Here is a 23459-nt window from a genome sequence, read left to right on the forward strand (position 1 = left end):
AGGACGGGAAGGAAGGAGCAGCGAGGTCGAGTGCTCCGTGCGGCCCGCCTGCAGAATAGCCGCGGGCCAACTCGCGCGAGCCGCGGCGTGGGCATGGCGTGCTCGCCGCGCTGCTCCTTGCCTCCTCTCCACATCCATCCGGCCAGCATGTCGGCACCTACTTCACCACACGACTCGCGCAGCGGCGACGCACAAGCTGCTGCCTCTTCGAGCCATCGCGACGAGCGCCGCAGCGACCGGCGCGACGACGGCGAGCGCCGCGACAGAGACGAGCGCGGCCACAGCTCGCGGCACCGCGCCGACCGCCAGCGCTCCGAGCGGCGCCGTGATGACCGCGACCGCGAGCGCTCAGACAGACATCGAGACGACCGCCAGCGCTCGGACCGGCGGCACGACGAGCCTGACCGCCGCTCGGACCGCGACCGCAGAGACAGAGACCGCGGTAGCGAGCGGGAGGAGCGATCGTCGCGGCGCGAGCGCAGCCGTAGCCGCAGCCCGCAGCGCTCGCGGCGGCGCAGTCGCAGTCGATCGGCGAGCAGCGACAGCGGCAGCAGCAGTAGCGACAGCGAGGACGAGGAGGCGCGCAGACGTCGGCGGCGCAAGGAGAAGGAGCGCCGTCGGGAGAAGGAGGGCAGCAGCAGGCATCGCGAGAGTCGCGAGGAGCGCAAGCGGCGCAAGAAGGAGAAGGTGAGTACTGCAGGCTAGGTGAAAGCCAGGCAGAGGTAGCGACGAGCACCTGTCATGAAAGCACGCATCTGACGCCTCGCACGCAGAGACTCGCTAAAGCGTCCAAGGGCGCCATCCTCGAGTACGGCAAGCACGGCATCATCTCCGAGTCCGAGTGAGCCGGAGGTGTGCTGTTGCAGGAATTCAAGCTCGGACTGACGTTGTTTGTCCCTCTCTCAGCGTCACATCGCGCTTGACGGCCGAGTTCCGCCAGTGGCTCGTAGAGGAGAGGCACATCAATCCGTGCGTGTCTGTGTGCTGCCGCGCAGAGATCGAGCTTGAGCTCACTCTGTCATTGCAGCGAGACGATCCCGAAGCAGGCCGAGCGCAAGGAGATGAGCCGCTTCATCGAGGACTACAATACGGCGACGCTGCCGCTGGACAAGTACTACGACCTCGAGGTGCGCGTGCAGCGCCTCGTACATCGCGTGGCAAGCTGACGTCCTCCTCTCTGCAAGGCGCACGAGCGACGCATGGCCATGATTCGCGCCGGCGAGACGCTGCCCGTCGAGGGTGCGTACGATCCAGCTGCCGACGAGGCGGCCGCGACGGCGGCATATCGTGCGCGGCGTCGCGACGCGGAGTCGAAGCTGGCGGGCAATGAGACATGGCAGAGCCGCGAGCAGCTCGAGGAGGTGAGTGAAGACTGCGCTTGGCTCTGAGATACGGCACTGATGCTCTCTCCGCTTCGCAGCTGCGCCGCATCCAGGCAGAGCGCATCGAGGTCGGCAAGATGAAGCAGCTGTGCGTGAAGCGCGGCGCAGCATGCGAGCCTGTGCTGACTCCACCCTCTTGCAGTGGCATGCAGACGTCGTCCAAGATGGGCGTGCGCATGGACTCGAAGTTCCAGTAGCACCGCGAGCTCTGACGATCCCGGCACTAGCAATGTAACTGCTCTCGACGCCCCGTGCGAGGAGCAGGACTGCATCTGCGCATGCTGAAGAAGAGGGTGCCGCACCTCATGCGCCCCGATCAGCGCCCGGCACCGCAGATCCGCCGGCGGCCCCAGCGCCCATCAGCCGCCCTTCGGTCGATGATGGGCGCCGGCAAGCCGCGAGATGAAGCCGCGGCTGCGTCTTGTGCTCCATCTCTACCTTTTGCGCTCTGATGCGGCTGCCTGTCAGTGTGTGCCGCGCCCTTCGCTGATCTCGGTGCCGACACGAGCTCTTTTTGGCCGCGCAGCATGATCGACGATCTGCAGCATGCAGCCTGCGCGCCCGACGCACGCCGCCCGGCAACGGTCCGCTCGGCTCATGGCTCGGAGGCTGCGGACACACCATGTGCTGCTGCCAGATGCCCATCACGGACGCAGCTTGTTGAGCACGTGGGAGACAGCAGGAACCCCTTCGTTTGAGTGAGCGGCAGAGTGCGGCAATTTGGGACGATCTGCGGAGGCCGAGAGGAGGCGTGCCGGGCGAGGCAGCCGCCGACTCTCGGCGTGCGGCAGGCGGGCGGACGTCATGCGGCGTGATGCTTGTCTCGCGCTCCGGGCACGGCGCCTCTCGCTGCTCCACCCACGCCGCCGGCGCCAAGGCCGCATGCGCACCTTCGCTCCACACCTCTCGCTCTCCCAAACTCCATCCGCATCCACGCCGCGCGAGAATCATCCTCGCCTCTGGTCCAGCGATCTTGTTCCTGCACGCCTGTGCTGGCTCCACCGAGGCGCCTCCCGCCGCGCGCAGCTGGGCAACTCGCACCTCGCGCTCCCGACTTCCCGCCGCAGCGCCTCGCCTCGTCCGCTCGCCGCCCATGTCCGTCTAGACAATCCGCACTCCTGCTGCCGCCATGTCTGCGCCGCCGCCGGCTGCGCCCGCTCCCGCCGTGCGTGCCAGCTCGCACTCGGCGCGCGATGAGGCATCCACGCCTTCGGCCTCGTCGCCGCCGCAGCGCCGGCGCATGCGCGACTTCTTCCGCCGCTCCGTCAGCGGCCGCCCGGGCATGACGAGCAGCATGTCGCGCGACACGCTGCACTCGCCGCACGACGCCGCTGCGCTGCCCGAGGCACCGTCGACGCAGCCGCAGGACATGGCCGCCGCCGGCCTGGCGTACCAGCCGCGCATCAAGCCGGCGCCGGCCGCAGTCGCCGCAGCCGAGGCGGCCGCCGCGTCTGCGCCAGTGCAGGACGCTGCCTCGCCGCCGCCATCCGAACAGCCGGTCGCCACAGTGGGCCTGCACGCGCGGCGCGCCTCTGCGGCTGGCTTGCAGGTGCAGACGGCTCTGCGGCCCGATATTCAGCCACTCGAGCTCTCCCGCGACGAGACGCCCACGCCGCTGCCTCTCGAGCAGCGCCAGGCTCGCGCCGAACCCTCGCACTCGTCGCGGCTGGGGCATCGCGGCATGCGTCAGCGCCTGGCCGACTCGCTTGGCGAGCCGTCGTCGCGGCCGCCGCGCACGCCGCACCCGAAGGCGGCGTCGGACAAGAGCATCGCGCTTGCAGCAGCTGCTGCGGCGCTTCCCGGCGCACAGCCCGTCGTCCCCTCCTTCCACCCTGCCGCACCAGCCTCCGTGCGCGCGCCGCTCGAGGCGCAGCCGCTCACCTCGCCTCTGGCCGAGATTGTGCCGGGCAGCGAGCAGACGGCGCCCGGCGGCGCCACAGCAACGACGATCAAGCTGCAGCGCCCGCAGATCAAGGTGCGCTGCATCACTTGGAATCATGGCGCCAGCCTGCCGAAGGGCGATCTGGAGGTGCTCCTCGGACGCGTCGGCGAGTACGTGCCGCCACAGGCGGGCTGGGACGTGAGTGACGACGAGGAGGAGGACGCAGAGTCGCCGGCCGAGGGCTCCGAGGCGCAGAAGGCACGCCGGTCAAAGGGCAAGGGCGTGGCAGGCCAGGAGCGCACGCCGCGCCGCGACCGTATCCCGCCGCTTGTCGCCGACGACGCGCATCCGTACCACGTCATCGTCATCGCCGGGCAGGAGTGTCCGTGGGGCGACGGTAAGCGTCTGGCCACGGGCGTGGCGCTTGCGGGCGAGCTGGGCGATCTGGCGCGCACCAAGACGCGCAAGGAGGCCGAGGCTGCTAAGAAAGAGGGCGGCAAGGACAAGGAGAAGGACGACAAGAAGGAGAAGAAGGAAGAGGGCAAGGCCGGTGACAGCCAGTCGGCGCCCGTGTCGAATATCGAGGTGCGCGCGCGCGACCACGCAGCCGCCGAGATGGGCGTCAAGTCTCCCGGCGCCGCAATCGCCGCCGCCAACGAGTTCCCCTTCTCGCCGGTTGAGGCGATACGGGGCGGCGGCGTGCCGCAGACGCCGGGCGGCGGAGCGGCGGGCTTCCCGCTGATCGGCGCGCTGGGCATGGGCAAGGAGGGCTGGAGCGCCATGTGCGATGCGTGGCTCTGCAAGGGCCCCATCGCGCAGCTCTCCGCTGTCAAGGACGCGCGCGGGCCTGTGGCCACGCCGCTGCTTAGCGAGGCGCCGTCGCCCGCTGCGACGCCTGAGCTGGGCACTACGCCCGACGCTTCACGCGCGGCCAGCCCGACGCCTGGCGCGCTGCGTCTCGACGTGCCGAAGCTCAAGCTGCGGACGGACGCGCTGCTGTCGCCCACCAAGAAGGCCGACACGGCACCGCACACGCCGACCTCGGCGCAGGCCATCGGCCCCGCTGATATGTCGCCGAGCAAGCGAGCGGCGATGGCGGCTCGCCGGGATGCTCTGGCCGTGCCGAAGGCAGCGCCAGCGCTGCGGCGCAGCGTCAGCGCCACACGCGTCGACCAGGCGGCCGGGAGCGATCCCTCGGTGCAGGCGCCCGGCGAGTTCGGCCAGATACGCAAGGCAGCGCCGCCCAGCAGCGATGCGGAAGACGAGTCGCCCGAGATCCCGAACCAGCACCGCCATCGACACCTGCTGCCCTACCTCGGCCACCACCACGACGGCACGCCGCGCGAGCTGGGTCCGTACGAGCTCGTGATGAAGGAGCGCTGCATGGGCATCTACCAGGCGATATATGTCTTTAGGGGTGCCCTCGACCGGGTGCGCGGCGCGTCGCGCGGGCACGTCAAGAGCGGCCTGCTCGGCGGCCGTGTCGGCAACAAGGGCGCTGTTGGCATCAGCCTGAAGCTCGGCATGACGCGCCTGCTCTTCGTCAATGCGCACCTGGCTGCGCACGAAGGCCGTGTCGCTGAACGCATCGCCAATGTCGAGAAGATCAAGAAGGAGCTGCAGGTCGACACGTTCCTGCCCGAGGGCGATCCGCGGCGCAACTACCAGGACGTGACGGCCGCCTTCGACCACTGCTTCTGGATGGGCGACCTGAACTGTGAGTGCAGACGTGTGGTGGGTGTCCAGCAGGCCTTGACGTCTCTTGTGCAGTCCGCGTCGACATCACGCGCCGCCACGCCGACTGGCTGCTCATGCAGAAGCGCTACGACCAGGCGCTCGAGTTCGACCAGCTGCGCAAGGTCATGCGCGAGACCGACACGTTCAAGGGGTTTGCTGAAGCGCCGATCACCTTCCTGCCAACTTTCAAGTACGACGTGCTCAAGACGCTCAAGTCCAAAAGCGGCGAGCCGCGCCGGCGACTGACGGTGCGGCAGCGCGTGCTGCATCGCCGAGAGAGCAGCGCCAAGGCGGCTGACGTGGTAATTGACGAGCCCATCGCGCTCGGCATCACGAGCGAGGCAGTAGAGGATACGGAACGACGCAACTCGACCATCAGCGGCGGCAGCAGTTCGCAGGCACATCTGCAAGTGCAGGTCAGGCGCGACGGAGCACCTGCGCTGCTGCAGCATGAGTCCGACGTGAGCTCGGCGTCTTCCATCTGCGAGTCTTCACACTTTAGCCAGCTGCCGGACTCGGGCGGCAGCGCGCTCAGTCTCGCAGCCCTGCGCCGGCAGTCTGTCGCGACGGATGCGGAGCTGGATGAGCTCCTCACCAACACGACTGCCGCAGAAGGGCAGCTGCTCTCGCACGGCACGGCCATCAAAGCCAAGAAGCGGCTCAAGGATATCGTGCACGCAGTCACCGGACACCGCGACGAGAGCAGCAGTAAGACGCCGCCTGAGCCGCGCCGCAATGACTCCAAGGGCAGCTCCGTCAGCAGCGCAGGTCCAGCCACGCCACTCGACATGCCTGCAGAGTCGCGCGAGCTGGGCGCGGGCATGCGGCCGAGCTCCTCCGCTGGCTCTGTGCGCACCGCTGCGCAGCTCTACGAGGGAGACATGACGGACTCGCGCCTCTCTTCGTCCTCGCTAGACGAGGATGTCTATCCGGAGCGCTTCGTCAAATCGGCCGAGACTGCATCATTGGCCGGCTCGATCATTGTCTCGCCCACGTCGACCTCGGGCTCGACCTCTGACCACACGCGCAAGCACTCGCTGCGTCGCCGGCGAAAGCTGGGCCGCCGTCGCTCGCCCGACGCAGCCGCTGCCACGGCGGGCACGACGAACGGCGCCGAGGATGCGCCAGTGGAAGAGCAGCAGTACGACACGTCTGCCAAGCAGCGCGTGCCGTCGTGGTGCGACCGTGTGCTGTGGCGCAGCAACGTGAAGCCCGAGGAGACGAAGAACCGCATGGAGCCGAAGCCCTCGCGCGTCGGCACTGTGCTCTCGAACGTGACACAGCAGCTGCGTTCGTCGACTTTCCGCCGAGACGAGCCAACGAGCTCAGCGGCAGGTCCGACCGTCACCTTCGCGCCCACGCCGCGCGTCCCGATGCGCCAGCCCTCGTACACGACGGGCCAGCCTCTGCAGAGCTCGCCACTGGGATCGCCATCCAGCGAGACCAAGGCCATCGACGTCACGCCGACGGCCACATCCGCCACTGCGTCGCGCCCGCACCGGCTGCGTTGGTTCGTTGGACGCCACAGCAAGATGCCGCGCACGCGCACCTTCGACGGCAGCGAAAGCAAGACGGGCATGACGACGGTGCGCGACATCGGCATGCTCCACCGTGCCAGCAGCGCCGTGGACCTGCCGTCGCACATGCGCGGGCCAGACAGCGGCGGCGCCAGCATCGATGGCATCAGCCGGCGCCCATCGCTGCCGCGGCGCAGATCGTCGCTCTCGCGGCGCTTGTCAGGGGCGTCTCGCAGCGGCGAGCGCACTGGCTCGCCGCGCTCTGCCTCGGCATCGATGGTGCCGGGCATTGCCAGTGCTCGCGCACAGAGCTCTCGCTCCTCTAGCCCTGCCGCTGCTGGGACTGCGAGTCCGCCGCGCATGTCCTTCCATCGCAGCTCGTCGGGCGACGGGCCAAGAGAGGTCGCTGCCGCTGCAGCTGCGCCTGCTCCCGCCGGCGGCGTCTCGTCTTTGCTCGCGAATGTAGGCTCAGGACGCCGAACGTCGTGGTGGGCCGATCGGCTGGTCGCGCACCTGCCCGCGTTCCTGGCGCCTTCGAGCTTCTCGCCCTTCTCGCTCTCGCCGCGGCCGCAAGAGCCGGCCGAGCCTGTGCCGGAGCTGGTGGGACCCAAGCGCGGCGAGATCCAGTGCCTGCTGTACAAGACGCTCGACGACCGGTGCGTGCTCGCTCTCGACCCATGTCTGGCGCGTTGCTGACCACGACCGAACACAGGGAGATGCGCCTGCTAGAGGGCCGCTCTGATCATCGACCTGTGAGTCGATTCGCGGTTGAGCAAGCTACTCTTCCGCTGACACAGTCTCCTAGGTCATCTGGGTCGGCACCGTCGGCATCTAGACCCGCGACCAGCAGCACGACCTAGACTCTTGCCTCTCTTCTGCTTCCGCCTTGCTTCTTGCCCGTCGGCCCTGTACGTTGCCTTGCCGCACGCCGCTCACGAATACCCCTGTCCGGTGCCCTGCTCTATCTACCCCGCTGAGCACGCATTGGTCTGCTTCCAATACCATTCTGCCCGTCTCGCTGCGGCTGTGCTTCAAGCGTGAGCAGGTTGCTATGGTCCTGTCTCGAGCGGGAGCTTGATACGCCACTCGGCTGGAGCGAGAACATGTAGAGAGGGCGATTTCTGCGGAGAGATGATGGTTGCCATGCGCTTGACGCGACCCCAGCCGCACATCATCACTGGGCAGGGGTCCTCTGCTGCTCGACCGAGCGCCGAGCTTTTACGACCAATCGATCTCTCCACCTCAAAGGCCTATTTTGAGCTGCAAAGAACAAATCTTGCTGTGTTGCGGAAGGCCACGCCGGCGCACCTTGATTGAGGGGGAGGCCACCGCAGCACGCTCCCGTCCGAGAGGGATCGGCAGCGCATGATTTTTGCTCGGCCGAGCACCGGGGCGCAGCGGCGCCGAGGCACAGGAGCAGTCTCCGCTTGGGCGCGGCGGCGTGAGTGCGGCAGCAGCGTGCGTGCGCCTGTGCTGGCGCGGCCGCGGGAACAAGGCGGGCGGGCAGGCAATCAGCGAGAGCACTCGCCGCGGCGCAGCCAGCGGCGGCCGCGCCAGGAGCATCTTCCAGCCAGCGCCGCCGTCGTGGGGCAGCCTTCTCCAGACATCCTCCAGCTCATCAGCCCCTCCCGCTCGCCGCACCCCTCTGCCGCACAAGCTTGTGCCACACTCCAGCATCTCACCGCACTCGGCCGCACACAGCGCGCGCAACACCGCCTCGTGCTCGCTCGCCGTCGCAGCGCCAGCCGCTCTCGCACCTCTCCGCAGCCCGCTGCGCACGCGCCCCGTCCAGCCCCGCCCGCCTGGCCCCGGCCGCGCGCTCCTCGCTCCCGAGCAGCGCCCCTGCTCGCCTCGTCGCCATGGCCGCGACGTGGGCGCCGCAGCCCGAGGGCCTGGCTGAGCTGCTCGGCCTGTTCCGCGACTCGCAGAGCCCCGAGCAGGCGACGCAGATCCGCATCGCCCATGTGAGAGACCATTGCGGCAGCTGCGGCTGAGGGCTGCGCAGCGGCGACCGCCTGCTGACACCGCCGTTCGCAGCGCCTCGAGGAGCTCGCTCGCGTGCCCGACTATGCCAACTACCTGGTGCACGCCTTGACGCAGATGCCGCAGGAGGACACGAACACGCGCTCCATTGCCGGTCTGATCCTCAAGAACTACCTCATGCTGCATGCACGGAACATGCACCCCGAGAGCCTGGCGTACGTCAAGTCGGCCATCCTGCCGGCCATCTCGTACTCGGAGGACATGCTGCGCCGCACCTCGACGCAGGTCGTGTCGATGATCTTTGCCATCCAGGGGCCGGCCTCGTGGCCCGAGGGGCTTGAGCACCTCATTGGCCTGATGACGTCGCCGCAGCCCGAGGCATGCGAGGTGAGTAGCGGTGCGATGCGGGCCTGCACAGCGCTTCTGACGCCTGGAGACTCCACAGGGCGCCTTCAGCACCTTTGCCAAGCTCTGCGAGGACATCCCGCAGGAGATGGAGGACTGCGAGATCAATGGCATGCGGCCGCTGCAGATCCTCGTGCCCAAGTTCCTCGAGGCCACGCAGCACCCGGATCCGCGCATCCGCTGCCACGCGCTCAACTGTCTGAACCAGTTTGTGCAGACGAGCTCGGCGGCGCTGCACGACCACATGGACACGTTCATCCAGGCGCTCTTCAAGCGCGCCAGCGACGAGAACGAGCAGGTGCGGCGCTTCGTGTGCCAGGCCCTCGTGCTCATCCTCGGTGCACGGCCAGATAAGCTGCTGCCCGAGCTGCCGAGCGTCGTCGAGTACATGCTGTACTGCACGCAGGACAAGGACGACGAGGTCGCGCTTGAGGCCTGCGAGTTCTGGCTGCAGTTCTCCGAGGACGCCTCGCTGGCGGACCACCTGCGGCCCTTCCTGCCCAAGGTCGCGCCCGTGCTGCTCAAGGGCATGGTGTACAACGAGATCGACCTGCTGATGCTCGGCGGCGACGAGGACGACGAGGCGGTGCCGGACCGCCCGGAGGACATCAAGCCGAAGCACTTTGGCGGCTCGGCGCGCACCGTGGAGGACAGCAACGCCAACGGCGCGGGCGGCCCGACAAAACAGTCGCGTGCCGCGCGCGAGGCCGAGCTGGCCGACGACGACGACGATGACGACGACGACTACGACGACGACGACTCGGACGACGATGACGACGGCGTCGGCGACTGGAACCTGCGCAAGTGCTCCGCGGCGGCGCTCGACGTCATGGCGGTCAACTTCAGCAACGAGATCCTCGAGATCCTGCTGCCGTACCTCAAGGAGCGCCTCTTCTCGCCCGAGTGGCTGCAGCGCGAGTCGGGCATCCTGGCGCTCGGTGCGATTGCCGAGGGCTGCATCGAGGGCGTGCAGCCGCACCTGCCGACGCTTGTGCCGTTCCTGATCAACTGCCTCAAGGACCCGAAGCCGCTCGTGCGCTCCATCGCGTGCTGGACGCTCGGCCGCTACTCGGCGTGGTGCGTGGCGACCAAGACGCCCGAGCACCAGCAGCAGTACTTCCTGCCGGCCATGGAGGGCCTGCTGTCGATGGTGCTCGACGGCAACAAGCGCGTGCAGGAGGCCGGCTGCAGCGCCTTTGCGACGCTCGAGGAGGAGGCCGGCGCCGACCTGCAGCCGTACCTGCAGCCGGTGCTCAAGACGCTCGTATTTGCGTTCGACAAGTACCAGCAGAAGAACCTGCTGATCCTCTACGACGCCATCGGCACGCTGGCCGACTCTGTCGGTGCCGCGCTGAATCAGCCCGAGTTCGTCGAGATCATCATGCCGCCGCTGATTGCCAAGTGGCAGACGCTGGAGGATAACGACGCGGACCTGATCCCGCTGCTCGAGTGTCTCTCTTCGGTCACGATCGCCGTCGGCCCGGGTTTCCTGGCCTACTCGCCGCCCGTGTTCTCGCGGTGTATTGGCATCGTGCACAGCTGCCTCATGGCCATCCAGGCCGAGTCGCAGAAGCCCGTCGACGACCAGGACATGCCCAACGCCACGTTCATCATCGTCTCGCTCGACCTGCTCAGCGGCCTGACGCAGGGTCTGGGCGAGAACGTGCGGCCGCTCATCGAGCAGTCGCAACCGTCGCTGCTGCCGCTGCTCGGCGCCTGCATCACGAACAGCGAGCCGCCGGTGCGGCAATCGGCCTACGCGCTGCTCGGCGACCTGGCCATCTCGGCCTTTCCCGTGCTGCGGCCGACGCTGCCGTCGCTCATGCCCGAGCTCATTGCGCAGATCGAGGTCGACCCCAAGGTCGAGAACGTCAGCGTGTGCAACAATGCCGCGTGGGCGGCGGGCGAGATTGCGCTGCAGTTCCAGGGCATGGACACGAGCGAGCTGCAGCAGTGGGTGGCGCCGCTCGTCGAGCGCCTCGTGCCCGTGCTGCTGAGCCCCAAGAGCGTCAAGAGCCTCAGCGAGAATGCGGCCGTGACGATCGGGCGCCTCGGCCTCGTGTGCCCGCAGCTCGTGGCGCCGCACCTCGGCGTCTTCATCGAGGCGTGGTGCCAGGCGCTGTGGGACATCAAGGACAACGACGAGAAGGACTCGGCCTTCCGCGGCCTGTGCGAGATGATCCAGTGCGTGGCAGCATCCTGGTGTGGGAGGCGTTGCTGACATGCCTGCCACAGGGTCAACCCGAACGGCGCGTCGAAGAGCTTCGTGTACTTCTGCAACGCCGTCATCCGGTGGAGCACGCCGAGCTCGGCCCTGTGCGTGGCTGCGACGGCGTCGTGCATCACACACATACTGACCCCCTGCGCACAGCAACGAGGCGTTTGCGTCGATCCTGCGCGCCTTCAAGGAGGTGGCGGGTCCCGAGAAGTGGGCGCAGCAGCTGGAGAGCATGCCGCCATTGATCTCGCAGCGGTGCGTCGAGACATCGCCCCGCAATGCGTGCTGCATGCTGACAGCTCGCTCCGCGCAGACTGTCGCAGCGGTATAACTTGTAGCGCCGTGCGAGTGCAGGACACAGGGCAGCCCCATCGTCACTCTACATACACACCCCTTTACACGGCCCTGCTGCTGCGTGTGTGAGCTGTCTGCGTGCCCGGCGGCAGGGGTGGGGAGAAGGAGGTGGTGCCCGGGAATGTTCTCGCCTGACCCCCATGGCCGATCGGCGGACAGCGCGCGGCCGCCGCGCCCAACACAACGCGCGAGCGCTGCGCCACGTGTTGGGGAAACGCTCGGGCCACCCGGTGCCTGACATTTTTTGCGCCAGGCGCGCACTCGGCGCCAAGGCCGTTGGGGCACCTGAGCAGCACTCGCGGCCGGCCTCGCGGTTCTTCTCGGCGAGCAAGTGGAGCTGCGCTGCTTGAGGGCATTCTTCATGCGATGCTTGTCGCTCACTCGCTCCACTCTCTGAGCGTCTGGCTCGTAGCCGGTGATGCTGGGCGAGGTGGAACGCAGCCCTCTGTGGAGGCGGCGTGGGCGGCAGAAGCAAGCGTGCAGCTGGGCCCAGCTTGCGGTCAGAGTTGAGGACCCCTCGCAGACGTCACGCGGCGCGAGGGCGCGGACACAAGGCAGCCTTGCGGCCCGCTGTCGGCCCGCGAGGCTCCGGCTTGCGCACCGCTGCAGGTGCTGCTTGTTGCAGATTTGCTGCTGCATGCTGCTCGATGAACGAGCTTCAAGGCTGCCGTTGCTCGAGGGACGGGGACGAAGGCGGCGGCGGCGTCAGGGCGCGGCAGCGAACCCCGCGGCAGGCGGCGCAAGTCGAGTGGCTGCGCCGCGCGCCGCGCCCGCACAGGCACGCCGCCTGCGGGCGCGCTTTCTTGGGGCAGGCGAGAAGCACACCCACCCGCGGCATCCGGCCGCCTGCGCCCGCCGCCGCCGCCTGCCGCAAACCGAACCATGATCGGGACGAGGCTGAGGACAAGGCACGCACACAGCGCTGCGGCCAACGTCTGCGGCGGCGGCGGCGGCTCGGCGCATCGCGGACAGGCGCAAGAGACAGGCGGCCGGCGTCGGCAGCGGTGCACGGCGCAGCGGCAGGCACGCCGCGGGTGCGGCCGAGCGGGGCCTGCGCCGGCTGCTGCACCTTCGCGGCCCTCTCTCGGCGTGCCTCTTGCCTCGTTCGAACTGGGTGTGGAGCTGCTCGCCGCTCGCCGCTCTGCGCTGGCACCGCTCCTTCTCGTCCTCGCCGCTCGCTGCGCCTCTCTCCCACCCACCACCACCACCACCCGTCCTCACCTCTCCGCACCACCCCCCGCCCCGCGCGCCGACACTCCACATCCACGTCGCCGCCGGCCCTAGACGTTCTCTCTGCGCTCCCTGTCACCTCGGTCTTCCGTCACCTGCTCCTCGTCACGAACCCCTGCTCCGTCTGTGCCAGCACACTAGCCCGTGCCGGCTCTCTGCTGCCCCCCGCGCGACCCCGCCTGGCACTGCGGCCGCTGCACCCTCTACTGCGCCTGCGCAACCCACACCTTGCCCAGCATGACGCTCAGCGCTGAGCACTATGCGGTGAAGCACTTCATCGGTGCGTCCTGCGCGCAGTGTAGCCGCCGCGCACTCACTCACTCACCCTCCACACAGGCGGCCACTCGCTCGAGACGGCGCCGAGCAGCGCGGTCTCCGAGTTCGTGCGCAAGCAGGGCGGCCACACGGTCATCACCAAGGTGCTCATCTGCAACAACGGCATTGCCGCCGTCAAGGAGATTCGCTCGATCCGCAAGTGGGCGTACGAGACGTTTGGTGATGAGCGCGCCGTCGAGTTTGTCGTCATGGCGACGCCCGAGGACCTCAAGATCAACGCCGACTACATCCGCATGGCCGACCAGTACGTCGAGGTGCCCGGCGGCTCCAACAACAACAACTATGCCAACGTCGACCTCATCGTCGACATTGCGGAGCGCATGAACGTGCACGCCGTGTGGGCCGGCTGGTGAGTGCAGCGCGGCGCGTGCTGCAGAGTGGCAGCGCCGCACAGCGCGCTAACGCCTCTCTCCCCAGGGGCCACGCGTCCGAGAACCCGCGGCTGCCCGAGTCGCTCGCCGCCTCGGCGCAGAAGATCATCTTCATCGGCCCGCCGGGCTCGGCCATGCGCTCGCTCGGCGACAAGATCTCGTCGACGATCGTCGCGCAGCACGCCGACGTGCCGTGCATGCCCTGGTCCGGCACGGGCGTCAAGGACACGATCATGAGCGAGCAGGGCTTCCTGACCGTCTCGGACGAGGTGTACCAGCGCGCCTGCATCCACTCGGCCGAGGAGGGCCTCGAAAAGGCCGAGACCATCGGCTACCCCGTCATGATCAAGGCGTCCGAGGGCGGCGGCGGCAAGGGTGAGTGCTAGCTGAGCGGCGGCAGCCGCGCAGAGCTCACACGCGCGCTGTTCTCAGGCATTCGCATGTGCGCCAGCGCCGACAACTTCCGGCAATTTTACAACGCCGTGCTCGGCGAGGTGCCCGGCTCGCCCGTCTTCGTGATGAAGCTGGCCGGCAAGGCGCGCCACCTCGAGGTGCAGCTGCTCGCCGACCAGTACGGCAACGCGATCAGCATCTTCGGCCGCGACTGCTCGGTGCAGCGCCGCCACCAGAAGATCATCGAGGAGGCGCCCGTGACGATTGCGCCCGAGGAGGCGCGCGACGCCATGGAGAAGGCCGCCGTGCGCCTCGCCAAGCTTGTCGGCTACGTGTCGGCTGGCACCGTCGAGTGGCTCTACTCGCCCGACACGGGCGAGTTCAGCTTCCTGGAGCTCAACCCGCGTCTACAGGTCGAGCATCCGACGACGGAGATGGTCTCGGGCGTCAACATCCCCGCCGCGCAGCTGCAGGTGGCCATGGGCATCCCGCTGTACCGCATCCGCGACATCCGCACGCTCTACGGCATGGACCCGCGCGGCGCCGAGAGCATCGACTTTGAGTTCGCGGACCCCGAGTCGTTCAAGAAGCAGCGCAAGCCGCAGCCGCGCGGTCACGTCGTCGCCTGCCGCATCACGGCCGAGGACGCCGCCGAGGGCTTCCGCCCGAGCATGGGCACGGTCAGCGAGATCAACTTCAAGGGCTCGGGCAACTGCTGGGGCTACTTCTCCATCGGCGGCACCGGCGGCCTGCACGAGTTTGCCGACTCGCAGTTCGGCCACATCTTCGCCTTCGGCACGGACCGCAGCGACGCGCGCAACCAGATGATCCTCGCGCTCAAGGACCTCAACATCCGCGGCGAGTTCAAGAACACCAACGAGTTCCTGCTGCGCCTGCTCGAGACGAGCGAGTTTACGCAGAACAACTTCACCACGGGCTGGCTCGACTCGCTCATCACGCAGCGCTTCACCGCCGAGCGCCCGCCGCAGGCCGTGGCCGTGATCGCCGCGGCGGCGGTCAAGTGCTACCTCGCCAGCTGCGACTGCGAGGCGGCGTACAGCGCCATTCTGTCCAAGGGCCAGGTGCCGCCCAAGGACACGATCAAGACGTTCTTCCAGCTCGAGTTCGTCTACATGGGCGAGAAGTACGCGTGGGCGGGCAATCGCGCGAGCAAGAACTCGTACGCGCTCTTCCTCAAGGGCCAGCGCGTGCTCGTCGACCTGCAGCCGCTGTCCGACGGCGGCGTGCTGATGAAGCTCGGCGGCAAGAGCCACACGGTGTACTGGCAGCAGGACGCCGCGGCGCTGCGCGTCATGATCAACCAGAAGACGGCGCTCATCGAGAACGAGGTGGACCCGAGCCAGCTCAAGAGCCCGTCGCCCGGCAAGCTCGTCTCGCTGCTCGCCGCCTCGGGCTCCAAGGTCAAGGCCGGCCAGCCGCTGTGCGAGCTGGAGATCATGAAGATGCTCCTGCCCATCACCGCCGCCGAGGACGGCACCATCACCTGGCTGCGCGCGCCCGGCGTCACCGTCGCCTCGGGCGAGCTGCTCGGCATCCTCACGCTCGACGACCCGTCGCGCGTCGTGCAGGCGACGCCCTTCACCGGCCGCCTGCCCGAGATGGGCCTGCCCGTCGTTGTCGGTGCCAAGCCGCACCAGCGCTACGACTACGCGCTCTCGGTGCTGCAGGACGTGCTCGCCGGCTTCGACCGCCTCTGGCAGCCGAGCCTCGATGAGCTCTTCGACGTTATGGCGCAGAACGAGACGCCCTACGGCCAAGCGCTGCAGATCCTCTCGACGCTCTCGGGCCGCATTCCCGCCAAGCTCGAGGAGGTCGTGCGCTCCACGATCGACGCCGCCTCGGCCAAGGGCGCCGAGTTCCCGGCTGCGCGCCTGCGCAAGCTGAGCGAGAACTTCGTGCGCGACAACGTCAACTCGGCCGTTGCTCAGCAGGTCACGACGGCGCTCTCGCCGCTCATGACCGTGTTCGAGGCCTACTCGCACGGCACCAAGTCGTACGCCTCCTCCATCCTCGCCGGCCTGCTGCAGCAGTACTACGACATCGAGTCGCGCTTCACCGGCGAGGCCGACGTCGTGCTCACGCTGCGCCAGGAGGCTGACGGCGACCTCGACAAGGTGCTCGCCATGCAGATCTCGCACAACGGCATTGCCGCCAAGAACGCGCTGCTGCTGGCCGTGCTCGACAAGTACGTCAAGAGCAACCTGTCGCACGGCGCCAACGGCGGCGGCGACCAGATGCACAAGGTGCTGCAGAGCCTCGCCTCGCTGCAGGGCAAGAGCACCGCGCCCGTGGCGCTCAAGGCGCGCGAGGTGTCCATGTCGCGCGACCTGCCCAGCCTGGCCGAGCGCCAGGCGCAGATGGAGAGCATCCTGCGCACCTCCGTGCAGTCGGCTACGTACGGCGGCGCCGGCGAGTTCCACGAGCCGCACCTCGCCGTGCTGCGCGAGCTCACCGACAGCCAGTACACCGTGTACGACGTGCTGCACTCGTTCTTCGGCGCCAAGGCCGTGCACCTGGCCTTTGCGTCGCTCGTGACGTACATCATGCGCGCGTACCGTGCCTACGACGTGCTCGGCTTCAAGTATGCCGTCGAGGACTTCGACGCCGACGAGCGCGCCGTGCTCAGCTGGAACTTCCAGCTGCCCGTGCACGGCCGCCCGAAGGCCGAGCGCCAGACGTCGGTCGGTGACCTCGTCGCTGCCGGTGGCGAGAGCAACAGCACGTCGCGCGGCGGCGCTGCGCTGCGCCAGGGTGTGATGACGTCCTGCACGACGATTGAGGACCTGCGCGACGTGCTTCCGCGCGCGCTCAAGTACTTCAAGCCCCACAGCGAGTCGCCCATCAACGTGCTCAACATCGCCGTCACGGACGACCCGGACGTCGGAGACGAGCAGGCGCGCGCGGCGTTCGCCAGCTGGACGAACCGCTTCACCAAGGAGATTGCCGCCGCCGGTGTGCGCCGCATCACCTTCATGCACTGCTCGCCCGGCGCATACCCGTGGTACACGACGCTGCGCCCCGCCGACGGTGCCTGGGCAGAGGAGAAGGCGATCCGCAACATCGAGCCGGCGCTGGCCTTCCAGCTCGAGCTCGACCGTCTGACGCAGAACTTCGAGATCACGCCCGTGCCGGTGACGTCGTCGACGATCCACCTGTACTTTGCGCGCGGCAAGGCGAACCCGACGGACACGCGCTTCTTCGTGCGCAGCCTCGTGCGCCCCGGCCGCCTCATCACGGGCAGCGTCGCCGACTACCTCGTGTCCGCCTCGGACCGCATCGTCAGCGACATTCTCAACGTGCTCGAGGTCGCGCTCGGCAAGCCCGAGTACCGCACCGCCGACGCGTCGCAGATCTTCATGTCGTTCATCTACACGCTCGATATCACGCTTGCCGACATCCAGAAGGCGCTCGCCGGCTTCATCGACCGCCACGGCGCGCGCTTCTTCCGCCTGCGCATCACGGGCGCCGAGCTGCGCTTCGTCATGCAGGGCAAGTCGGGCTCGACGCCCACGGCCATCCGCGCGTTCGTCACCAACGAGACGGGCTTCGTCGTGCGCTACGAGGCGTACGAGGAGGTCGTGACCGACGACGGCCACACGCTGCTCAAGAACATCGCCGGCCCGGCGACGCCGGCGACGCTGCACATGCAGGACGCGCACCAGCCGTACACGACCAAGGTCGCGCTGCAGTCGCGCCGCTCGCGCGCCCACGCGCTGCAGACGACGTTCGCCTACGACTTCGTCGATGTGCTGCGCCAGTCGCTGCGCGCCGCGTGGAAGCAGCACGCGTCCAAGTACCCCAGCGAGCCGATCCGCTCGCTCGCCGAGCTCGTGCTCGACGAGAAGACGGGCGAGCTGCGCCAGGTCAAGCGCGCGCCCGGCACGAACAACATCGGCATGGTCGCCTGGCTCATGGAGCTGCTCACGCCCGAGTACCCGCAGGGCCGCCAGGTCGTCATGATCGCCAATGACGTGACGTTCCAGGCCGGCTCCTTCGGCCCGGCCGAGGACCGCTTCTTCGCCGCCGCGTCGCGCCTTGCGCGCCAGATGGGTGTGCCGCGCCTGTACATCTCCGCCAACTCGGGAGCTCGCATTGGCCTCGCCAGCGAGCCGCTCGACCTCTTCCTCGCCAAGTTCGTCGACGATGACCCGGACAAGGGCTTCGAGTACCTCTACCTCGACGACGCGGGCCTGGCCACGCTCGCCGAGCGCAAGGCGTCCGACAGTGTCATCACCGAGCGCCGCGAGCGCGACGGCGTCGTGCACCACGTCATCACCGACATCATCGGCATGCAGGAGGGCCTCGGTGTCGAGTGCCTCTCCGGCTCCGGCCTCATTGCCGGCGAGACGTCGCGCGCCCGCGACGAGATCTTCACCGCGACGATCATCACGGGCCGCTCGGTCGGCATCGGTGCCTACCTCGCGCGTCTCGGCGAGCGTGTCATCCAGGTCGAGGGCTCGCCCATGATCCTGACGGGCTACCAGGCACTCAACAAGCTGCTCGGCCGCGAGGTGTACACCTCCAACCTGCAGCTCGGTGGCCCGCAGATCATGTACCGCAACGGCATCACGCATCTCAGCGTGCCGGACGACCTGGCCGCCGTGCGTGCCGCCGTGCGCTGGCTCTCGTACGTGCCGGCCACGAGCTCGTCGCCGCTGCCGCGCATGCCCAGCGCCGACAGCTGGGACCGTGACGTCGCCTACTACCCGCCGGCCGCGCCGTACGACCCGCGCCTGCTGCTCACGGGCACGTCGGGTCCCGAGGCCGCCGCTGGTCTGCTCGACGCCGGCTCGTGGACCGAGACGCTCGCTGGCTGGGCGGCCTCCGTCGTCGTGGGCCGCGGCCGCATCGGCGGCATCCCGATCGGCATCGTCTGCTTCGAGACGCGCACCACCGAGCACGTCATCCCTGCCGACCCGGCCTTCGAGGACAGCCGCGAGCAGCGCGTCGTGGCACCCGGCCAGGTCTGGGGCTCTGACTCGTCGGCCAAGACGGCGTCGTTCATCGAGGACCTCAACCGCGAGCGCCTGCCGCTGCTCATGCTCGCCAACGTCCGTGGCTTCTCCGGCGGTGCCGCCGAGATGTTCGCGGCCGTGCTCAAGCGCGGCTCGGACATCGTGCACGCCCTCTCGGCCTTCAAGCAGCCGGCCTTCATCCACATTCCGCCGCGCGGCGAGCTGCGTGGTGGTGCCTTCGTCGTCGTCGACGCGTCCATCAACGCCGACGGCGCCATGGAGCTCACGGCCGACACCGACTCGCGCGCCGGTGTGCTCGAGCCCGCCGGTATCGTCGACGTCAAGTTCCGCCCCGAGGCGCAGCGCAAGATGCTCCACCGCGTCGACCCGCGTGCCGCCGAGCTGGTGCGCAGCGGCGACCGCGCGGCACTCGCCGAGCACGAGAAGAAGATGTCGGGCGTGACCAACTCGATCGCCTCGGCCTTTGCCGACCTGCACGACCGCTCGGGCCGCATGCTGGCCGTCGGCTCGATCCGCAGCGCCTTCGCCTGGAACGACGCGCGCCGCTACTTCTACCGCCGCCTCAGCCTGCGCATCGCCGAGTTCGACGCCATCGCCGTGCTGCGCGCCGCCAAGCCCTCGCTCGAGGTCACGGCCGCCCGGGCGCTGCTCGAGGAGACCCTCCAGACCGGCCTCGGCGACGCCGACGAGCAGCAGCTCATCGACCTCATCGCCAGCAAGCAGACTGCCATCGCGGCCAAGGCCGACGAGCTGCGCAGCGACGCTGTGCGCGCATCCTTCGCCGCCCTCTCGCCCGAGGCCCGCCAGGCGCTGCTGGCCTCCCTCTCTTCCTAGACTCGTGCTTCGTTCATGTCCTTCCCGCAACCCGTCCATAGAACTGCCATGATTTCTGCCTCTTCCTCGAGTGAAGCGCCTGTCACACACGTGGGCTCCGGTGACTGCCATGGCATTGCTCGAGCCACGTCCGTCACTCGTCGTCCTCATCGTCGTCGTCGTCGTCTGCCTCGTCGTCGCTGACCTCCAGATTGGCTGCGCGCATCTTGGCCTTGTCAGCGACGCGCTTCTGCGTGAGGTCGTCGAGGAGGACCAGCAGGTCCTCGAGCTCTTTCTCGAGCTCGGAGCGTGACCGCGCGCCGTCCTCCTCCGGCTCTGCGGCGGCAGCGGCCGGAGCTGCGACTGGCGCTGGCCGTGCTGCAGCCTCCGCCTGTGCGGCCGCCGCGCGCGCCTCAGCCTCCGCTGCGCGAGCCTCGGCTGCTTGGGCGAGGCTCTGAGCCTCTGTTGCACGGGCCTCGACCTCTGCTGTCCGGCTCGTGGCTGCGCCGAGGGCTGCCTCCGCTGCAGCAGCTGCCTGGCGAGCTTGCTCCTCGGCCTCTCGCGCGGCAGCAGCGTCTTGCTGGGCATCAGCCTTTGCTCGTTGTGCGTCGGCCAGGGCGGCCTCGAGATCGGCTTGCGGCGTCGCGTTGCTTGCGTTGCTCGCAGCGGCCGCCTCGCGCTCCGCGGTCAGGGCAGCGAGCTGCGTCGTGAGAGCATTGCGCTGCGCAGAGAGGGTCAGCAACTGACCGGCTCGTCCTGTCTGACTTCGACTCGGCTCACCTCCTCTTCGGCCACCCGCGTGAGCTCAGCTAGCCGTGCCTCGAGCGCCTCCAGCTCGCGAGCTTGCCGCGAGGCGGTATCGCGGAGCTGCTCAGCTTGCCGCTGTGCATCCAGCAGCTCTGCCGGCGCAGCAGCCAGCGTCTCTGAGGAGGATGCCGGGTCGATGGTGATCGACTTTTGCACGCGAACTGTGGGCGAGCGGATCAGCCAGGAGGCCACGCAGCGCTCGTTCTTCGCCACATACCGAAGTTGTTCTTGAGCCACTCGACGAACGGCCAGTCGAACCAGATGCCCTCCTCGCCCACCTCGCCGGCCAGAGCAGCTGCCACAGTCTCAAAGGTATCCGGCGAGGTCTCCTTGATGCGCACATCATCGCGGAGGCGCGCCAGGCGCGCGGCGAACTGGTCGGTGCCAATGCGCGAGACGAGCAAGGGGTGCATCGTGGCGCGTGTGACGCACTCGGCATTGTCGTGCGGCGCGAACTCGTACGCCACGCCCAGCACGAGTGCACAGAGCGAAGCCACGAGCGCATCGACACCGCCGCCGCTCTGAGCCGCGGGCTGCACGAGCGTCTGCACGTTTGAGCTCTCCGAGAGTAGATCTGCGACGCTTGCCGGAGAGTCCCAGAGCCACTGTGCAAGCAGCGAGAGGTAGCCGACGGCAATGCGCGTCCAGTCCGTGCTGCTCGGCAGGCCGCCGAGATCGGCTGGAGGAGCTCCTGCGCCAGCAGTGGCGTTGCGCTCGCGTCGAATGGCCTCGCCGCGCTCGCGCTCCGAGAGCATGAGGTTGCCGACGAGCACGTGCAGCAGGCTGACCTCGTCGTCGTCGGCATCAGGCTGGGCGTTGCGGCCCACAACCTTGCCCTCGGCGCCGAAGCGGATCTCGCGCGCCAAGCCCTTTGCAGTCTCGCTGCCGCGCACGAGCGAGGAGAAGAGCAGCGCTGAGAAGAGCGAGCGGTAGGCGTCGAAGCGACCCGAAGGCGGCGCGGAAGGGAACTGCGCCAGGTTGTTGAGCAGCAGCACGCCGGCGCTAGGTGCCTGCTCCTCGGCATCAGGCACCATGCCCGCGATGATGCTGTGGCGCGCGTCCAGGTTGTCGGCGACGAAGGCGTCGAAGGCGCCGAGAGCGGCGGTGCGGAATGCCAGCGCAGCGGGAGCGCTCGACTGGCGCAGCACAGCTGGCGGCGCGCCAGAGATGGCCGCATCGATGAGCACGAGCACGGCAGGCCGAGCTGGCAGGCGAGTGTAGGAGACCAGCGGCGCCGGAGGAGCGCCCTCCTCTGCTGGGGGAGCGTCGACAGCGAGCAGTGGGCAGATGAGAAGCGAAGAGAGAAGGTCCTGGTTCGCCCGCGACGAGTGCAGCAGCGACGTCAGGACGCTCAGCGCCTGCGCCTTGAGTCCTAGCGGCGCGGTCGACGCAAGCGCCAGCTCGAGCAGGCAGCGGGTGAAGCCTGCGTTCAGAAGCGCGTTCTGTGAAGCGAGGTCAGTCCAGCCCTTCATGCTTGTGTCGCTGCGAAAGGCTCACCTGGTTCGCCCGACGTCCCTCGCCCTGACCCTCGACCAGCAGCCGCGCAATGCCAAGCACGAGCGCGGCGTTGCGCGCCTTCTGCCCGTCATCAGCGCGCAGCGCCTTTGGCGGCTCTACGCCATCAGCCCCGTCAGGCATGACCTCCTCATCGTCCCACGACTGGAAGGCAAAGGCCTCGAGCTGGCGGGCGTGCTCCTGCTCGGCGGCGCGCGACGAGAAGCCGGTGGCCGGCGGCGGGGCTGGAAAGTAGAGCAGCGGCGCCAGCAGCGGCACGGAGAGCGTCTCGCGGAAGTAGTTCTGGTTCGAGACGTTCCATCGCAGCAGACTCTCGAGGCCCTCGAGCGCGTCCTGCACGAGCAGGCCGCCTTCGATGCGCCCCTCGGCTGCAACGACATCGATCAGCTTCTCAAAGGCGCCTTCGAAGGCGACGAGCTTCTGGATGTCGGCGTTGCTGTCCACGAGGCGGGGCAGCAGGAGCAACGCCTCGTTGCGCACGATTTCAGACGACGAGCCGCTGCCCTCTGCGAGGCACTGCAGCACGGCGCCGCAGCCGCCGGGAGCGGTGAGGAGGTGCTCCTGCACGCTGGGAGCGCGCCAGCGCGTCAGCGTTGCGAGCAGCTGCAGCGCGGCGAAGCGGGTATAGAAGGAGCGCGCCGGCGAGAGCAGGGGCAGCAGGGCGTGCAGCGGCGCCGGACGGGCAAGGATGGCGTCGATGTGGGTGAGCGCGTGCGGCGGCAGCGACGCCGGCCGCGATGGCTCGGCGTTGGGTGCGTCGACGATGGCCAGCAGTGCCTCGAGCACGGCACGCGCGATCTCGTCCTCGACGCCGCGCTCCGAGAGCGTGTCGCGCTGCAGCGTCTCGAGCAGCGCCGGCAGCGCCCGCGTGCCGACCTCCTGCGGGTGGTCGCGCGCCAGGCCCTTGAGCGCAAGGACACTGTGGACATGGTGTCAGCCTGAAGTCACGCATGGCAGTGAGAAGGGCTCAGACAGTGCTGCGCAGAGCAGCAGCAGCAGCAGCGGCAGAGCGCGTGTGGGCTCCGCACCGCGCACCGGGCCGCGAAGCTGCTGTGCTCCCTCTATGGCCCAGCTCGGCCATGCGTCCGGCCCACTCACGCAGCCTTGCGATCCTGCACATCGGGCAGCTCGGCGTCGGGGCGGCGCACGAGGCGTGCGGCGAGCGTGTCGAGGGTGTTGGCGAGGCCCTGCTTCTGTGCGCCGCCGGCCGACGCCAGCGACGCGTACTTCTTGCCGAGCCACTCGGCGCCGTGCAGCATGACGCGCGGCGGGCTGGAGAGTGCAAAGGAGGGTGTGCGAGCCGAGGGAGGAGGCGATGGCTGGGCTGCAGGTGCGTGTGGGAGAAGGAGAGGAGGTCGTGGTGGTGCGAGGCGAAGCGTGCCAGCAGCCGCGCGAGCGGAGGGCACGTACGTCCGTGCGGTGCTGGCAAGGGGTCCCGCACGTGACGCCTGGAAGCCAGCCAGGCGGGGCAGCGTGGGAGCGGCGCGTCGCGGCGCGTCCTGGCCCCAGCAGCGCCAGC

The 23459-nt window shown here is 68.7% G+C and overlaps 6 protein-coding genes across 6 annotated transcripts; 4 read left to right on the top strand and 2 right to left on the bottom strand.

Annotated features, from left to right (window-relative positions):
* The first annotated feature begins 136 nt into the window (after window positions 1–136).
* FA09DRAFT_330301 (hypothetical protein) lies at window positions 137–1732 on the top strand. The gene is made up of 7 exons (XM_025742549.1): window positions 137–687; window positions 774–841; window positions 907–969; window positions 1028–1127; window positions 1185–1361; window positions 1421–1470; window positions 1525–1732. The coding sequence occupies exons 1-7, from the start codon at window positions 148–150 to the stop codon at window positions 1577–1579; spliced, it is 1053 nt and encodes a 350-aa protein (XP_025597914.1). The 5' UTR covers window positions 137–147; the 3' UTR covers window positions 1580–1732.
* Window positions 1733–2048: 316 nt separating this feature from the next.
* FA09DRAFT_41640 (hypothetical protein) lies at window positions 2049–3670 on the bottom strand. The gene has a single exon (XM_025745651.1). The coding sequence runs from the start codon at window positions 3379–3381 to the stop codon at window positions 2185–2187; it is 1197 nt and encodes a 398-aa protein (XP_025597915.1). The 5' UTR covers window positions 3382–3670; the 3' UTR covers window positions 2049–2184.
* Window positions 3671–3700: 30 nt separating this feature from the next.
* Window positions 3701–7347, top strand: FA09DRAFT_41601 (hypothetical protein). The gene is made up of 2 exons (XM_025745650.1): window positions 3701–4981; window positions 5035–7347. Exons 1-2 carry the CDS (start codon window positions 3880–3882, stop codon window positions 7212–7214), a joined length of 3282 nt encoding a protein of 1093 aa, XP_025597916.1. The 5' UTR covers window positions 3701–3879; the 3' UTR covers window positions 7215–7347.
* A 754-nt stretch (window positions 7348–8101) lies between these two features.
* On the top strand, window positions 8102–11519 carry FA09DRAFT_308823 (ARM repeat-containing protein). Its single transcript, XM_025740588.1, has 5 exons — window positions 8102–8482; window positions 8556–8888; window positions 8947–11090; window positions 11142–11222; window positions 11278–11519. Exons 1-5 carry the CDS (start codon window positions 8378–8380, stop codon window positions 11453–11455), a joined length of 2841 nt encoding a protein of 946 aa, XP_025597917.1. The 5' UTR covers window positions 8102–8377; the 3' UTR covers window positions 11456–11519.
* Window positions 11520–12704: 1185 nt separating this feature from the next.
* Window positions 12705–19705, top strand: FA09DRAFT_360957 (hypothetical protein). The gene is made up of 4 exons (XM_025745296.1): window positions 12705–12988; window positions 13045–13393; window positions 13462–13790; window positions 13848–19705. Exons 1-4 carry the CDS (start codon window positions 12946–12948, stop codon window positions 19637–19639), a joined length of 6513 nt encoding a protein of 2170 aa, XP_025597918.1. The 5' UTR covers window positions 12705–12945; the 3' UTR covers window positions 19640–19705.
* FA09DRAFT_308829 (hypothetical protein) lies at window positions 19676–23304 on the bottom strand. Its single transcript, XM_025740589.1, has 5 exons — window positions 23039–23304; window positions 21923–22859; window positions 20643–21867; window positions 20399–20586; window positions 19676–20339 (listed from the first exon to the last, which is right to left on the bottom strand). Exons 1-5 carry the CDS (start codon window positions 23197–23199, stop codon window positions 19773–19775), a joined length of 3078 nt encoding a protein of 1025 aa, XP_025597919.1. The 5' UTR covers window positions 23200–23304; the 3' UTR covers window positions 19676–19772.
* Window positions 23305–23459: the final 155 nt, after the last annotated feature.

The sequence above is a fragment of the Tilletiopsis washingtonensis genome, assembly GCF_003144115.1.
Source record: "Tilletiopsis washingtonensis strain MCA 4186 unplaced genomic scaffold FA09scaffold_12, whole genome shotgun sequence".
NCBI lineage: Eukaryota > Fungi > Basidiomycota > Exobasidiomycetes > Entylomatales > Tilletiopsis > Tilletiopsis washingtonensis.

Bases quoted from the DNA above. Each gene is read 5' to 3' on its own strand.
- FA09DRAFT_330301 (XM_025742549.1), top strand. From the start codon at position 148: ATGTCGGCACCTACTTCACCACACGACTCGCGCAGCGGCGACGCACAA. The intron at 970-1,027 runs GTGCGTGTCTGT...CTGTCATTGCAG, and splicing joins GAGGAGAGGCACATCAATCC to CGAGACGATCCCGAAGCAGG. The intron at 1,128-1,184 runs GTGCGCGTGCAG...CCTCTCTGCAAG, and splicing joins ACAAGTACTACGACCTCGAG to GCGCACGAGCGACGCATGGC.
- FA09DRAFT_41640 (XM_025745651.1), bottom strand. From the start codon at position 3,381: ATGATTCCAAGTGATGCAGCGCACCTTGATCTGCGGGCGCTGCAGCTT.
- FA09DRAFT_41601 (XM_025745650.1), top strand. From the start codon at position 3,880: ATGGGCGTCAAGTCTCCCGGCGCCGCAATCGCCGCCGCCAACGAGTTC. The intron at 4,982-5,034 runs GTGAGTGCAGAC...TCTCTTGTGCAG, and splicing joins CTGGATGGGCGACCTGAACT to TCCGCGTCGACATCACGCGC.
- FA09DRAFT_308823 (XM_025740588.1), top strand. From the start codon at position 8,378: ATGGCCGCGACGTGGGCGCCGCAGCCCGAGGGCCTGGCTGAGCTGCTC. The intron at 11,091-11,141 runs GTGCGTGGCAGC...TGCCTGCCACAG, and splicing joins GGCCTGTGCGAGATGATCCA to GGTCAACCCGAACGGCGCGT. The intron at 11,223-11,277 runs GTGCGTGGCTGC...CCCTGCGCACAG, and splicing joins AGCACGCCGAGCTCGGCCCT to CAACGAGGCGTTTGCGTCGA.
- FA09DRAFT_360957 (XM_025745296.1), top strand. From the start codon at position 12,946: ATGACGCTCAGCGCTGAGCACTATGCGGTGAAGCACTTCATCG. The intron at 12,989-13,044 runs GTGCGTCCTGCG...CCCTCCACACAG, and splicing joins TGCGGTGAAGCACTTCATCG to GCGGCCACTCGCTCGAGACG. The intron at 13,394-13,461 runs GTGAGTGCAGCG...CTCTCTCCCCAG, and splicing joins CACGCCGTGTGGGCCGGCTG to GGGCCACGCGTCCGAGAACC.
- FA09DRAFT_308829 (XM_025740589.1), bottom strand. From the start codon at position 23,199: ATGCTGCACGGCGCCGAGTGGCTCGGCAAGAAGTACGCGTCGCTGGCG. The intron at 20,587-20,642 runs GTATGTGGCGAA...GCTCGCCCACAG, and splicing joins GTGGCTCAAGAACAACTTCG to TTCGCGTGCAAAAGTCGATC. The intron at 20,340-20,398 runs GTGAGCCGAGTC...CTCTCTGCGCAG, and splicing joins CGCGGGTGGCCGAAGAGGAG to CGCAATGCTCTCACGACGCA.